Source organism: Rhinatrema bivittatum, chromosome 13 (genome assembly GCF_901001135.1).
Source record: "Rhinatrema bivittatum chromosome 13, aRhiBiv1.1, whole genome shotgun sequence".
NCBI classification, from domain to species: Eukaryota; Metazoa; Chordata; class Amphibia; order Gymnophiona; family Rhinatrematidae; genus Rhinatrema; species Rhinatrema bivittatum.
This window is the reverse complement of record NC_042627.1, coordinates 82,575,024-82,588,908: the sequence shown is the minus strand read 5'-3', so window position 1 is coordinate 82,588,908 and position 13,885 is coordinate 82,575,024. Positions and strand designations below refer to the sequence as shown.

Sequence of the window (13,885 nt, the reverse complement as noted above, 5' to 3'; positions counted from 1 at the left end):
TCAGCGCCCCTTGCTATTGTGTGTACATTGTGCATCCAGAATTTTTATTTTAAATTAAGCCTATATACCTTTATTTTTAAACACAAGTGTCACGATATTAACTAGGAGGACCCACAGAGGACCCACAATTTTAAATTTCTCATGAGCCCTTGACTCGCAGATTGACAGCGCCAGCTCTGGGGCTGAAGTTAAATTTGCCGTGTTAGAAAGTGTGCATTGGGTGCCCGGCGATTTTCTGCATCGGGGGGGGGGGCGGGGAATAGCCTCATCTACATGGAAATTATACCTGATGAGTGCTAGCAGCTATGACATTTTGGACGCATTAATCTCCTTATTAGCCTCGTGCATCCAGAGCGCGCACAGACCCACCCCTAAACCTGTGCGCACTTTATTGCATCGGCCCTCAGTGTGAATAAAACTCTCCTGCTTCCCATGCTGGAGTGATCGGAGCATTGTTTTACCGCACGCTGCACAGAAGGGCTCATCAGCATCTCAGGAAGCATGTGACATGTGTCCAAGTCCCTGGTTTTTTTTCTGTTTTACTTGCAGTTGTCACCTGAGATCCTCAGTGACCTTGGAACATTGGTCAGTGGCCTGAGTCCAAGTATTCTGCAGAAACTGCCCACAGAGGCCTTTTGGACCATTTTGCCAGCCTGCGCAAAATATAAGAGTGATCTCAGCCCTGTTCAAAAGAAAATCATCATAAACAAGCTGTGGGTACGTGCATGGCCTGTATTGGAGAGGAAGCTGTGGATGAGTGCATGGCCTGTATTGGAGGGGAAGCTGTGGGTATGTGCATGGCCTGTATTGGAGGGGAAGCTGTGGATGAGTGCATGGCCTGTATTGGAGAGGAAGCTGTGGATGAGTGCATGGCCTGTATTGGAGGGGAAGCTGTGGATGAGTGCATGGCCTGTATTGGAGGGGAAGCCGTGGGTATGTGCATGGCCTGTATTGGAGAGGAAGCTGTGGATGAGTGCATGGCCTGTATTGGAGGGGAAGCTGTGGATGAGTGCATGGCCTGTATTGGAGGGGAAGCTGTGGATGAGTGCATGGCCTGTATTGGAGGGGAAGCTGTGGATGAGTGCATGGCCTGTATTGGAGAGGAAGCTGTGGATGAGTGCATGGCCTGTATTGGAGGGGAAGCCGTGGGTATGTGCATGGCCTGTATTGGAGGGGAAGCTGTGGGTACGTGCATGGCCTGTATTGGAGAGGAAGCTGTGGGTACGTACATGGCCTGTATTGGAGGGGAAGCTGTGGATGAGTGCATGGCCTGTATTGGAGGGGAAGCCGTGGGTATGTGCATGGCCTGTATTGGAGAGGAAGCTGTGGATGGTGCATGGCCTGTATTGGAGGGGAAGCTGTGGATGAGTGCATGGCCTGTATTGGAGGGGAAGCTGTGGATGAGTGCATGGCCTGTATTGGAGGGGAAGCTGTGGATGAGTGCATGGTCTGTATTGGAGGGGAAGCTGTGGATGAGTGCATGGCCTGTATTGGAGGGGATGCTATGAGTACGTGCATGGCCTGTATTGGAGGGGAATCTGCAGGTGTATGCATGGCCTGTATTGGAGGGGAAGCCGTGGGTGCGTCTATGGCCTGTATTGGACCGGGAGCTGTGGATGCGTGCATGGCCTGTATTGGACCGGGAGCTGTGGATGCGTGCATGGCCTGTATTGGAGGGAGGGCTGTGACTATGTGCATGGCCTGTATTGGAGGCAGAGCTGTGGGTGCCTGCATGGCCTGTATTGGAGGGAGGGCTGTGACTATGTGCATGGCCTGTATTGGAGGGAGGGCTGTGACTATGTGCATGGCCTTTATTACAAGGGAGGGAGGGAGGGGGCTGTGCATGGTTTATGGTGGAACATCTTTTCAGCATCTAATGATATAATCAGGCTAGGAACTTGTTTTCATTTGGCCAAATGCATTATATTAAGTAGCTGTCTTGTATTATTGGTGGAAGACCTGCCTTTAATAATTCCTGCTTCATCATGGTGTATTAGCAAATGAAGAATGCCATCCATTCAAATCTAGAGCATTCTGGTAGAATTTTAACATCTGTATTAATTAAAGAGATAGACCTGTATGAGACACAATTGGTAGGGTCTTTATTCTTTTTATGAATCAAAGTAATTGTTGCATCTAGCAATGATCCGAAGGAAGCATCTGAAAGGCTTAAATAATTCACATAGTAATCATGATACTCCTCCTTGGTGCTTATAATAATCATTTATAGCCGTGTGGCCCCAGAATCTTGTAACGGTAGCGCATTGATTGTTCTGCAAATCTTAGATTCTGTTATTTGGGCTATGAAGCTTTCTCTCGATTTTTGAGGTAGTCCTTGCAAATATTAATGAATACCATCTTCTGCAAGTGTTTCAGAAGCCGTATTCAGATCAGTAAAGTAATTTGTAAGCAGTTTGTTGATATCATTTGGGGAGTGTAAGTCACCCTAAAAGTGTTAAAGTGAATCTTTTAAATGTTACATGCGTAAACATTAATGTATAAGTGCGTAAGTAGCCACTACTCGCATATTCCGCATTTTATAAAAGTAAAAAATACATGCAACGCTCAGCTTGGGAATCCCCACTTGTGTGGCTGATACTAGTCCCGCTTGTCCATGGAGAAAGCAAAGCTGCTCACCTGCAGATGGAGAAATCTGCCACACAGCCCCACCCCTGCTCAGAAAGACCTTCCATGTCAGCACTGCCAAATGACGTCACCCACTTGTGTGGCTGATTTTGTCCTGCTGTCTACGGAGAACACCCGTTACAGGTAAGCAACTTTGCTTTCCTCCAGTTTGGTCTGAGTTGCTTTGGGTTGCTCCTGTTACTTACAGCGGTTGTTGTTGTGGGTGCACCCTTGCCTTTTCCCCCTGTTCTCTCCACTGTAACCCTTGTTTCCGCTCCCTCTGCTCTGGGTTTCCTGTCCCCCTCCCCCCCCAATCCTTCCTTTCTATTTCATTACATTTCCAGGCCCACTCCTGCTCAAATGCAATCCATAAACATGTCAGGAAGCGCAAGGTGTAGTCCCTTCTACACCAGGCGTGTTCCGGCTTCTCTGCCAGGGCTTTGGGGGTCAGCAAATGAGGGCTGGCTAATGTTTTAGAGACCTTACTGCAGGCAGTGAAGGCTGTGCTCTGTGATTTCTCCTCCCCAGAGCTCTGGTGACTTGGAGCAGTGGCTGGAAGAGCTGAACCCGTTCCTTGCTGAAGTGCCTTTGCTTGTGGTGAAGTCACAAGTGCCTTTAATCCTGTCGAATCTGAGTGCCGCAAGTAGCAAGATGTGGAACACGCAACAGGTGATGAGTGGCCTTGCAGTCCAATAACACGAATCTTGTCTTTCTTGTCCATGCAAAGTCAGTTTTCTGCTGCCCCTCTGGGATGGCCCAGTGTTGCTGAGCTGCTAATCCCACCTGGAAGCAGGCGTACGCTATCATGTCATAAAGTCGTCCTTCCAGCCTCATATTGCTTTAATCTCTTCCTTTTGCTTGATCCCTGCTATGTTTTCTCTGATGTTCATATTCAGAAGCATTTAGACAAAGAACTCAGATGTTATCCACCTAAATGAATATTTGGGCACTTAGTTGGACATATTTTACCAGCTAATAATTTAGGGAGCTAAAATTTAGCCAGTTAAGTTAGGGGCATTCTGGGGCGTAACTGGAAGGAGTTGAGTTATATGTTCCAGCTAAGTACAATATTCAAAGTTAGCTGGATAAAGTTAGCTGGTTACCTTTAAGATAGCCCACTATATTCAGTAGTGTGGATGCACTATTCAGTATGCTTCCAAAGTTAGCCAGATCAGTTTAACTGGCTTCGACCTAGATTCATCATTTTGCTATAAATATAACAAGAATAGCGCCCACAATTTAAAAAAAAAATGCATTGTTAAATTTACATGTTTTGGACAAGAGAGAGAGAGAGAGAGACTTTTTATGAGGTTCTCATTAGTCAAAGTTTTACATGCACAGTCAGATGTAGGAACGGCACAGCACACATCAGTAAACATTTGATGTGATTTTGAGTGAGGAGAGGGACTCAAAGATGAGATTTGCACATTGTACTCTCAACCTAGTTTGATGCACTCTCTACCTAGATGCTATCAAGCTAGGGTGAGAGTACACTGTTGTTTTTAAAAACGTATCCTGTGCATTCTTCGTTCAGCATGAAAAGGAGAATTTTAAGTTGCATACTATGGGCACGGTAGGAGGGAAGAAACATCCCCTGATGAAGGATTATTTTTTGAAACGTTGCCTCGTTGGGACGGCAGTAAGATATTATGACTGGATGTCATTAATTTTGTCACTAGTATGTCCGTCGTTAAAAAGATGTTTAAACTCCTTAAGCACATGGATTTAGTTGAATAGATCAAGTATATATAGCATACATTTTAAAGAAATTGTTTTTTCACTTGAACGATAAAGAAACTCTTCAAACAATTGAACCCTTTAAGGGTGGTTGGTGGTTTATGATTATATTCACTGTATGATACTGATTTCCTGAGTGGTAACAGCTTGAATTTTATACGAAACCACCAATCTCTATATAATTTTTAGTAATTGAACATTGTATACAAAAAAAATAATTTTTAGCATATACTAAATATATTTTGTGCTCATTTCTTAAATCACTGGTTCCCAGCCCTGTCCTGGGGACCCCTCAGCCAGTCCAGTTTCAGGATATCCACAATGAATATGCGTGAGAGAATATCTGCATGTTTCTCTCATGTTTCTCTCATGCATATTCATTGTGGATATCCTGAAACCTGACTGGCTGGGGGGTCCCCAGGACAGGGCTGGGAACCACTGATTTAAATGTTGAGGAATGGTGTGAATCTTTGCTCACTTTGAGTTCTGACTTAGCCAGCCAAACGGCACTTTCTCAACATCTGTCTTCTTTCACTGCCTGACACTTAGCTGGTTAACGTTTTATCTGGCTAAACAGTAACTGGATGTGTGAGGTGGGGCCAGAGTCAGCTGTCCAGCTGATATTCAGTCTTATCCAGCTAAGTTAGCAGATAATGAAGGCCTTCAGTGGCTCGGCCACATCACTCAATATCCAGGCGACTTTATCTGACTAATGTGGCTGAATATGGACCTCCTTAACTTTAAATCATTGTTTCATTCTTTCTCGCAACAATTACTTCAGCTTTGATATTCCAACAGGTGATGCTAAAATCTCCATCAGGACAGAGTAAAAGAGATGAGGAATTTAAAAAAAGTAGACAGTCAAACATTTAGAGTTGTAAAAATGCCTAGGATACAGTATATGATGGAGGCTTTATATGCATCAAATAGAGAAATAAATCAGGCTGATCATATCTAATGATATCCAGATCACAAAACAGTGTGACGAGGCGGCAGCAAGAGCCAGAGAGATGCCGGAAAGGATAGGATAATGTAGTTCTAGCAGAATGACCAGTAAGTCTGTCTTTATTAGAGTATTGGGCAGTTATTGAGACAGCTTGAAATGGAAAAGGAAATATTTTGATCCTCTTTTCTCCTTTCTTTTTACCCTGTAATAAAAATGTTTAATAGATATAGGATGAGCCAGACTCTCTCCCCCAATCACATTCTCCTTTAGGGTCACAGCTGCACATTGTCCATCCTGAGGCACCAGGAGTCTCAGCTTTTAGGAATTATCTCCTCTGGGATCTCCTGACTCAGCTTCTCACATGACTTCTGCCCCCCCTCACCCCAACTTCCAGAATTTCTCTATCCTGGTTCCTCCTTTCCCCTCACCCTCTTGTCTCTACCAGTGATGCTAAATCTAGGGGTTGGTTAAAGCGCTTTCTTCAGCACCACAGTCCGGATTGTGTGCAGATACAAACCATGTGAAAAGTAAGATGATTCCTTTTGTATTGGATTCGCATAATGCATTTCTGGACTCGCTTTCAGGAGATAACATTCCCTTCCTAAGGTCAGAATGGAATGAGCAAAAGATGGCATTTTACCAGAAACTCGAGCTGAATCATAAAATATCATTTATTTATTTAGAAACTCATTTTATCCCACAAATTGCAAAACTACAGTGTTCAATGTGGCGTACAACAATTACATCCGTAATCACATTCCATGACGCACCATAATACCAACAATATGACTTACAAACAATAACCAAAGATCAACTTTAAAAATACATAATTCTGAGTAACAAAATCAAAGGAGTATTTACTCATTTACCTGATTAAAAAAGAAAGTTTATCAATTTCCTACAGCATAAATAATCTGCTTTTGTCTTCAGTTCGTTGGGCGATGCATAGCACAGAGCAGACCCTATGAAAGAGAAAGCCATAGTAATAATGGTAGAGAGAGATCCAGTCTACCCAGCAAGATTTTTCAGCTTATCCCCATGCAGGCAACCCCTTTGCCTTCTGTTTAGGGTTGTAACTTCTGCTCTATGCAGGTTACTCCCTCCCCTTCAAGAGGGCCTGATGTGCAGACATAAAGGAAAAATACACAGGACTGCTTTTACAGCCAAGTCCGTAAGCAAAGCACATCGAGCAGCACTGTCTGAATTTTCAAGAAGGCTCATCACCCAGTAAAAACGTTGCTAGCAGTGAATGTTTTATGGGTTATCATAAGGCTTGAGGATTAATGCATGGAGCGGCAGATACTACCATTAAGAAGCTTGCTGGGCAGACTGGATGCACCATTTGGCACTTTCCTGCCATCATTTCTGTGTTTCTGTGCAGGTGTCACAGGGTTACTTAGTGGGTGTGGTAAACTCAAAGCCAGTATCCCCCAGGCACCTCTCCGGTGAGATTTGCTACTCCAAGGCACAAAATGCCATACTCACACTCTGAGTCAATACAACTGTAAATTTATTATGTGCTCAGTTATGCTTCAGAAAGTAGTGCAGCAGAGATAATACACAGATATAGCAAAAACAATGCTTATAATAATGATGCAGTACACTACATTCTCTTGGATTCGGCAGTCCACGGGCTGCCCTTACCTCTGTGGCCGGGCCGGACACTCTGCCGCCCAACGCAGCAAAATGCTGCCAACATGCCACCAAACACCATGTGGCAGGATGCCGTCAGCCTCAGTGTGCTTCACCTCTCAGACGCATGCATTCCTGACATCAGCCTCTTTAAAGGGACCATAGCTAGAAAGTCCCCGCGGCCCCTAGTGATGATGTCACCAGCATTGTCCTATATAAGGGCAGTTCCCCTGATGCTTCCTGCCTCAGCAGGAGGTCCAGCTACCTTGAGTAGTGTGTGTTACTACCCAGCCTGTTTCAGCCTTCATCTACCCAGACTATTCCTGCCTTGCCTGCCTCAGCCCTATCCATCCCTTTTACTTTTCCTTGGATGGATACATAGTTTCGACCCCTGCCTGGACTCTGGATACACCTGATCACTGCCTGCCTTGACCCTTGCCTGGACTCTGGATATGCTTGATTGCTGGCAACCTTGACCCTTGCCTGAACCCTGAACCCTATGACCCTAGTCTACCCATGGACCATGTCTCCAGGAATTTGCAAAGAACCTTGCCTAAGTCCTGATGGCCCCAACAACCAAAGGCTCAACCTGAGGAGAACATGGGCTGGTAAAAGTCTCTGCTTTGCCTGGGTCCACCTGCTGACAGTAAGAACCTGAGGGACTCCGCTCTGCAAGTATAGCCAATCTCACCTCAGCCCAAGGGTCCACAGATACAACACTTTCCTTTACTGTTATTAAAAGGGCCTAAAAAAGCATTATGGCTTTGACATTTCTAGAAGTTTGATATTTCTCTCTCATGTGCTGTTAACTATGCATGTTTCATCTGAACATCTGAAAGCTAATTTTAAGAGATGCATGCAATCTCCCAAATATAGCCCAGAATGATGAATAGCTTGCATTCTCTCATGACTTTAACTCCCTCACCACAGACCTTGTACATATGTTCTTTACCTCTCCCTATAGTCATAAAATGTAGGGTCAGTGGGAGAACATTGGTCTACTTTCTGAATACATCCTTAGCCAAGCTTGTCAGACATAGGCTAAGTCACCCATTACAGACGCTTGCCCCCTCGCCTTCTATTTACAGTTGCAACTGGCACTCCATGCGGATTACCTCCGTGCAGGATACTCCCATTCCTTCTGTTAGGGTTATAACTGTCGCTCCATGCAGATTACCTCCGTGCAGGATACTCCCATTCCTTCTGTTAGGGTTATAACTGTCACTCCATGCAGATTACCTCCGTGCAGGATACTCCCAATCCTTCTGTTTAGGGTTATAACTGTCACTCCATGCAGATTACCTCCATGCAGGATACTCCCATTCCTTCTGTTTAGGATTATAACTGTCACTCCATGAGGATTACCTCCATGCAAGATACTCCCATTCCTTCTGTTTAGGATTATAACTGTCGCTCCATGCAGATTACCTCCGTGCAGGATACTCCCATTCCTTCTGTTTAGGGTTATAACTGTCACTCCATGCAGATTACCTCCATGCAGGATATTCCCATTCCTTCTGTTTAGGATTATAACTGTCACTCCATGAGGATTACCTCCATGCAAGATACTCCCATTCCTTCTGTTTAGGATTATAACTGTCGCTCCATGCAGATTACCTCCGTGCAGGATACTCCCATTCCTTCTGTTTAGGATTATAACTGTCGCTCCATGAGGATTACCTCCGTGCAGGATACTCCCATTCCTTCTGTTTAGGATTATAACTGTCGCTCCATGCAGATTACCTCCGTGCAGGATACTCCCATTCCTTCTGTTTAGGATTATAACTGTCACTCCAAGCAGATTACCTCCATGCAGGATATTCCCATTCCTTCTGTTCACTCCATGAGGATTACCTCCGTGCAGGATACTCCCATTCCTTCCGTTTAGGGTTATAACTGTCACTCCATGAGGATTACCTCCGTGCAGGATACTCCCATTCCTTCTGTTTAGGGTTATAACTGTCACTCCATGAGGATTACCTCCGTGCAGGATACTCCCATTCCTTCTGTTAGGGTTATAACTGTCGCTCCATGCAGATTACCTCCGTGCAGGATACTCCCATTCCTTCTGTTTAGGGTTATAACTGTCACTCCATGCAGATTACCTCCGTGCAGGATACTCCCATTCCTTCTGTTTAGGATTATAACTGTCGCTCCATGCAGATTACCTCCGTGCAGGATATTCCCATTCCTTCTGTTTAGGGTTATAACTGTCGCTCCATGCAGATTACCTCCGTGCAGGATACTCCCATTCCTTCTGTTTAGGGTTATAACAGTCGCTCCATGCGGATTACCTCCGTGCAGGATACTCCCATTCCTTCTGTTAGGGTTATAACTGTTGCTCCATGCGGATTACCTCCGTGCAGGATACTCCCATTCCTTCTGTTTAGGATTATAACTGTCGCTCCATGCAGATTACCTCCGTGCAGGATACTCCCATTCCTTCTGTTTAGGATTATAACTGTCGCTCCATGCAGATTACCTCCGTGCAGGATACTCCCATTCCTTCTGTTTAGGATTATAACTGTCGCTCCATGCAGATTACCTCCGTGCAGGATACTCCCATTCCTTCTGTTTAGGATTATAACTGTCGCTCCATGCAGATTACCTCCGTGCAGGATACTCCCATTCCTTCCGTTTAGGATTATAACTGTCGCTCCATGCAGATTACCTCCGTGCAGGATACTCCCATTCCTTCTGTTTAGGATTATAACTGACGCTCCATGAGGATTACCTCCGTGCAGGATACTCCCATTCCTTCTGTTTAGGATTATAACTGTCGCTCCATGCGGATTACCTCCGTGCAGGATACTCCCATTCCTTCTGTTTAGGGTTATAACTGTCACTCCATGCGGATTACCTCCGTGCAGGATACTCCCATTCCTTCTGTTTAGGATTATAACTGTCGCTCCATGCAGTTTACCTCCGTGCAGGATACTCCCATTCCTTCTGTTTAGGGTTATAACTGTCACTCCATGCAGATTACCTCCGTGCAGGATACTCCCATTCCTTCTGTTTAGGATTATAACTGTCGCTCCATGAGGATTACCTCCGTGCAGGATACTCCCATTCCTTCTGTTTAGGATTATAACTGTCGCTCCATGCAGATTACCTCCGTGCAGGATACTCCCATTCCTTCTGTTTAGGATTATAACTGTCACTCCAAGCAGATTACCTCCATGCAGGATATTCCCATTCCTTCTGTTCACTCCATGAGGATTACCTCCGTGCAGGATACTCCCATTCCTTCCGTTTAGGGTTATAACTGTCACTCCATGAGGATTACCTCCGTGCAGGATACTCCCATTCCTTCTGTTTAGGGTTATAACTGTCACTCCATGAGGATTACCTCCGTGCAGGATACTCCCATTCCTTGTGTTAGGGTTATAACTGTCGCTCCATGCAGATTACCTCCGTGCAGGATACTCCCATTCCTTCTGTTTAGGGTTATAACTGTCACTCCATGCAGATTACCTCCGTGCAGGATACTCCCATTCCTTCTGTTTAGGATTATAACTGTCGCTCCATGCAGATTACCTCCGTGCAGGATATTCCCATTCCTTCTGTTTAGGGTTATAACTGTCACTCCATGCAGATTACCTCCGTGCAGGATACTCCCATTCCTTCTGTTTAGGGTTATAACAGTCGCTCCATGCGGATTACCTCCGTGCAGGATACTCCCATTCCTTCTGTTAGGGTTATAACTGTTGCTCCATGCGGATTACCTCCGTGCAGGATACTCCCATTCCTTCTGTTTAGGATTATAACTGTCGCTCCATGCAGATTATCTCCGTGCAGGATACTCCCATTCCTTCTGTTTAGGATTATAACTGTCGCTCCATGCAGATTACCTCCGTGCAGGATACTCCCATTCCTTCTGTTTAGGATTATAACTGTCGCTCCATGCAGATTACCTCCGTGCAGGATACTCCCATTCCTTCTGTTTAGGATTATAACTGTCGCTCCATGCAGATTACCTCCGTGCAGGATACTCCCATTCCTTCCGTTTAGGATTATAACTGTCGCTCCATGCAGATTACCTCCGTGCAGGATACTCCCATTCCTTCTGTTTAGGATTATAACTGATGCTCCATGAGGATTACCTCCGTGCAGGATACTCCCATTCCTTCTGTTTAGGATTATAACTGTCACTCCATGCGGATTACCTCCGTGCAGGATACTCCCATTCCTTCTGTTTAGGGTTATAACTGTCACTCCATGCAGATTACCTCCGTGCAGGATACTCCCATTCCTTCTGTTTAGGATTATAACTGTCGCTCCATGCAGTTTACCTCCGTGCAGGATACTCCCATTCCTTCTGTTTAGGGTTATAACTGTCACTCCATGCAGATTACCTCCGTGCAGGATACTCCCATTCCTTCTGTTAGGGTTATAACTGTCGCTCCATGCAGATTACCTCCGTGCAGGATACTCCCATTCCTTCTGTTTAGGGTTATAACTGTCACTCCATGAGGATTACCTCCGTGCAGGATACTCCCATTCCTTCTGTTTAGGGTTATAACTGTCACTCCATGAGGATTACCTCCATGCAAGATACTCCCATTCCTTCTGTTTAGGGTTATAACAGTCACTCCATGCAGATTACCACCGTGCAGGATACTCCCATTCCTTCTGTTTAGGGTTATAACTGTCACTCCATGCAGATTACCTCCGTGCAGGATACTCCCATTCCTTCTGTTTAGGGTTATAACTGGCACTCCATGAGGATTACCTCCGTGCAGGATACTCCCATTCCTTCTGTTTAGGATTATAACTGTCGCTCCATGCGGATTACCTCCGTGCAGGATACTCCCATTCCTTCTGTTTAGGGTTATAACTGGCACTCCATGAGGATTACCTCCGTGCAGGATACTCCCATTCCTTCTGTTTAGGATTATAACTGTCGCTCCATGCGGATTACCTCCGTGCAGGATACTCCCATTCCTTCTGTTTAGGGTTATAACTGCCACTCCATGCGGATTACCTCCGTGCAGGATACTCCCATTCCTTCTGTTTAGGGTTATAACAGTCACTCCATGAGGATTACCTCCGTGCAGGATACTCCCATTCCTTCTGTTTAGGGTTATAACTTTCGCTCCATGTGGATTACCTCCGTGCAGGATACTCCCATTCCTTCTGTTTAGGGTTATAACAGTCGCTCCATGAGGATTACCTCCATGCAGGATACTCCCATTCCTTCTGTTTAGGGTTATAACTGTCGCTCCATGCGGATTACCTCGTGCAGGATACCCCCATTCCTTCTGTTAGGGTTATAACTGTCGCTCCATGAGGATTACCTCCGTGCAGGATACTCCCATTCCTTCTGTTTAGGGTTATAACTGTCGCTCCATGCAGATTACCTCCGTGCAGGATACCCCCATTCCTTCTGTTTAGGGTTATAACTGTCACTCCATGCAGATTACCTCCGTGCAGGATACTCCCATTCCTTCTGTTTAGGGTTATAACTGTCGCTCTATGCAGATTACCTCCGTGCAGGATACTCCCATTCCTTCTGTTTAGGATTATAACTGTCGCTCCATGCAGATTACCTCCGTGCAGGATACTCCCATTCCTTCTGTTTAGGGTTATAACTGTCACTCCATGCAGATTACCTCCGTGCAGGATACCCCCATTCCTTCTGTTTAGGGTTATAACTGTCGCTCCATGAGGATTACCTCCGTGCAGGATACTCCCATTCCTTCTGTTTAGGGTTATAACTGTCGCTCCATGCAGATTACCTCCGTGCAGGATACTCCCATTCCTTCTGTTTAGGGTTATAACTGTCACTCCATGAGGATTACCTCCGTGCAAGATACTCCCATTCCTTCTGTTAGGGTTATAACTGTCGCTCCATGCGGATTACCTCCGTGCAGGATACTCCCATTCCTTCTGTTTAGGGTTATAACTGTCACTCCATGCAGATTACCTCCGTGCAGGATACCCCCATTCCTTCTGTTTAGGGTTATAACTGTCTCTCCATGCAGATTACCTCCGTGCAGGATACCCCCATTCCTTCTGTTTAGGGTTATAACTGTCTCTCCATGCTTGTTTCCCCAACGCTTCATTACCCTCCTAGGGATTCTGTGTTTAACCCATGCCTTCTTGAATTCGACTACTATTTTGTTCTCAACCATCTCTTCCAGGAGGGCATTCCAGGTATCCACCACCTTTTCCCTGAAAACATATTTTGTGATATTGGTTCTTGGAGCTTCATATCATGACCCCTCTTGTGCATTAATAATACCTTTCAGATATTTAAAAGTCTGTATTGTATCCCTCCCCCTTCGCCTCGCCTTTCCTCTAAGGTGTACATTTTTAGATTCCTAGCTTTAATCTCATTTGGCTTTTGGTTGCCTTTCTCTGCACTGCTTATGTCCTCTCTATTCTTTTTGAGATACGGCCTCAGAATGAAACACATGCGGCCTCACCAATGTCCCCTGCAGGAACATCCCAACCTCCTTTTCTTCAGTAAGTCCATAAATCTTTAGTTTATCTTTATTAGCAATTCTATCCATCTCTGCCGGGGCTCAGAGCAGTTCACACAATAAGATGTTCAGAATCCTAAAAACACATAAAATATCTTAATAAAACAACTCAAAATACAGAGCATTCACAATTTCATCAGTTGTTTACAGAGATGATGCATCAGTTAAAAACTGGCTTAAATGCAGATAAAATACATCATTTGAATGCAGCCTCAAATAGATAAATACAGTGAGCATCATCGGTATGGATCCTGAAGTGACTGACTGGATTAGAAACTGGTGACAAAGGGCAATGGTAAATGGAGTCCATGCTGAGGAGGGGATTGTTACTAACCATGTGCCACAGGGATCTGTCCTTGGACCAGTTCTTTTCAACTTTATTGCGAGTGACATTGCGGATGGATTATCAGGAAAGGTTTGTCTTCTTGCCGATGATACCAAAATCTGCAATAGAGTAGAC

At 45.1% G+C, this 13,885-nt stretch overlaps 1 protein-coding gene across 1 annotated transcript in view; it reads left to right on the top strand.

Moving 5' to 3' along the window:
* Positions 1-13,885, top strand: part of LOC115074757 (stereocilin-like) — a 102,928-nt gene that overhangs the window by 30,545 nt on the left and 58,498 nt on the right. Inside the window, exons 9-10 of the mRNA XM_029574518.1 lie at positions 550-717; positions 3,154-3,294. Of these exons, the coding sequence (XP_029430378.1) occupies positions 550-717; positions 3,154-3,294 (309 nt within the window). The remainder of the gene's footprint in view (positions 1-549; positions 718-3,153; positions 3,295-13,885) is intronic.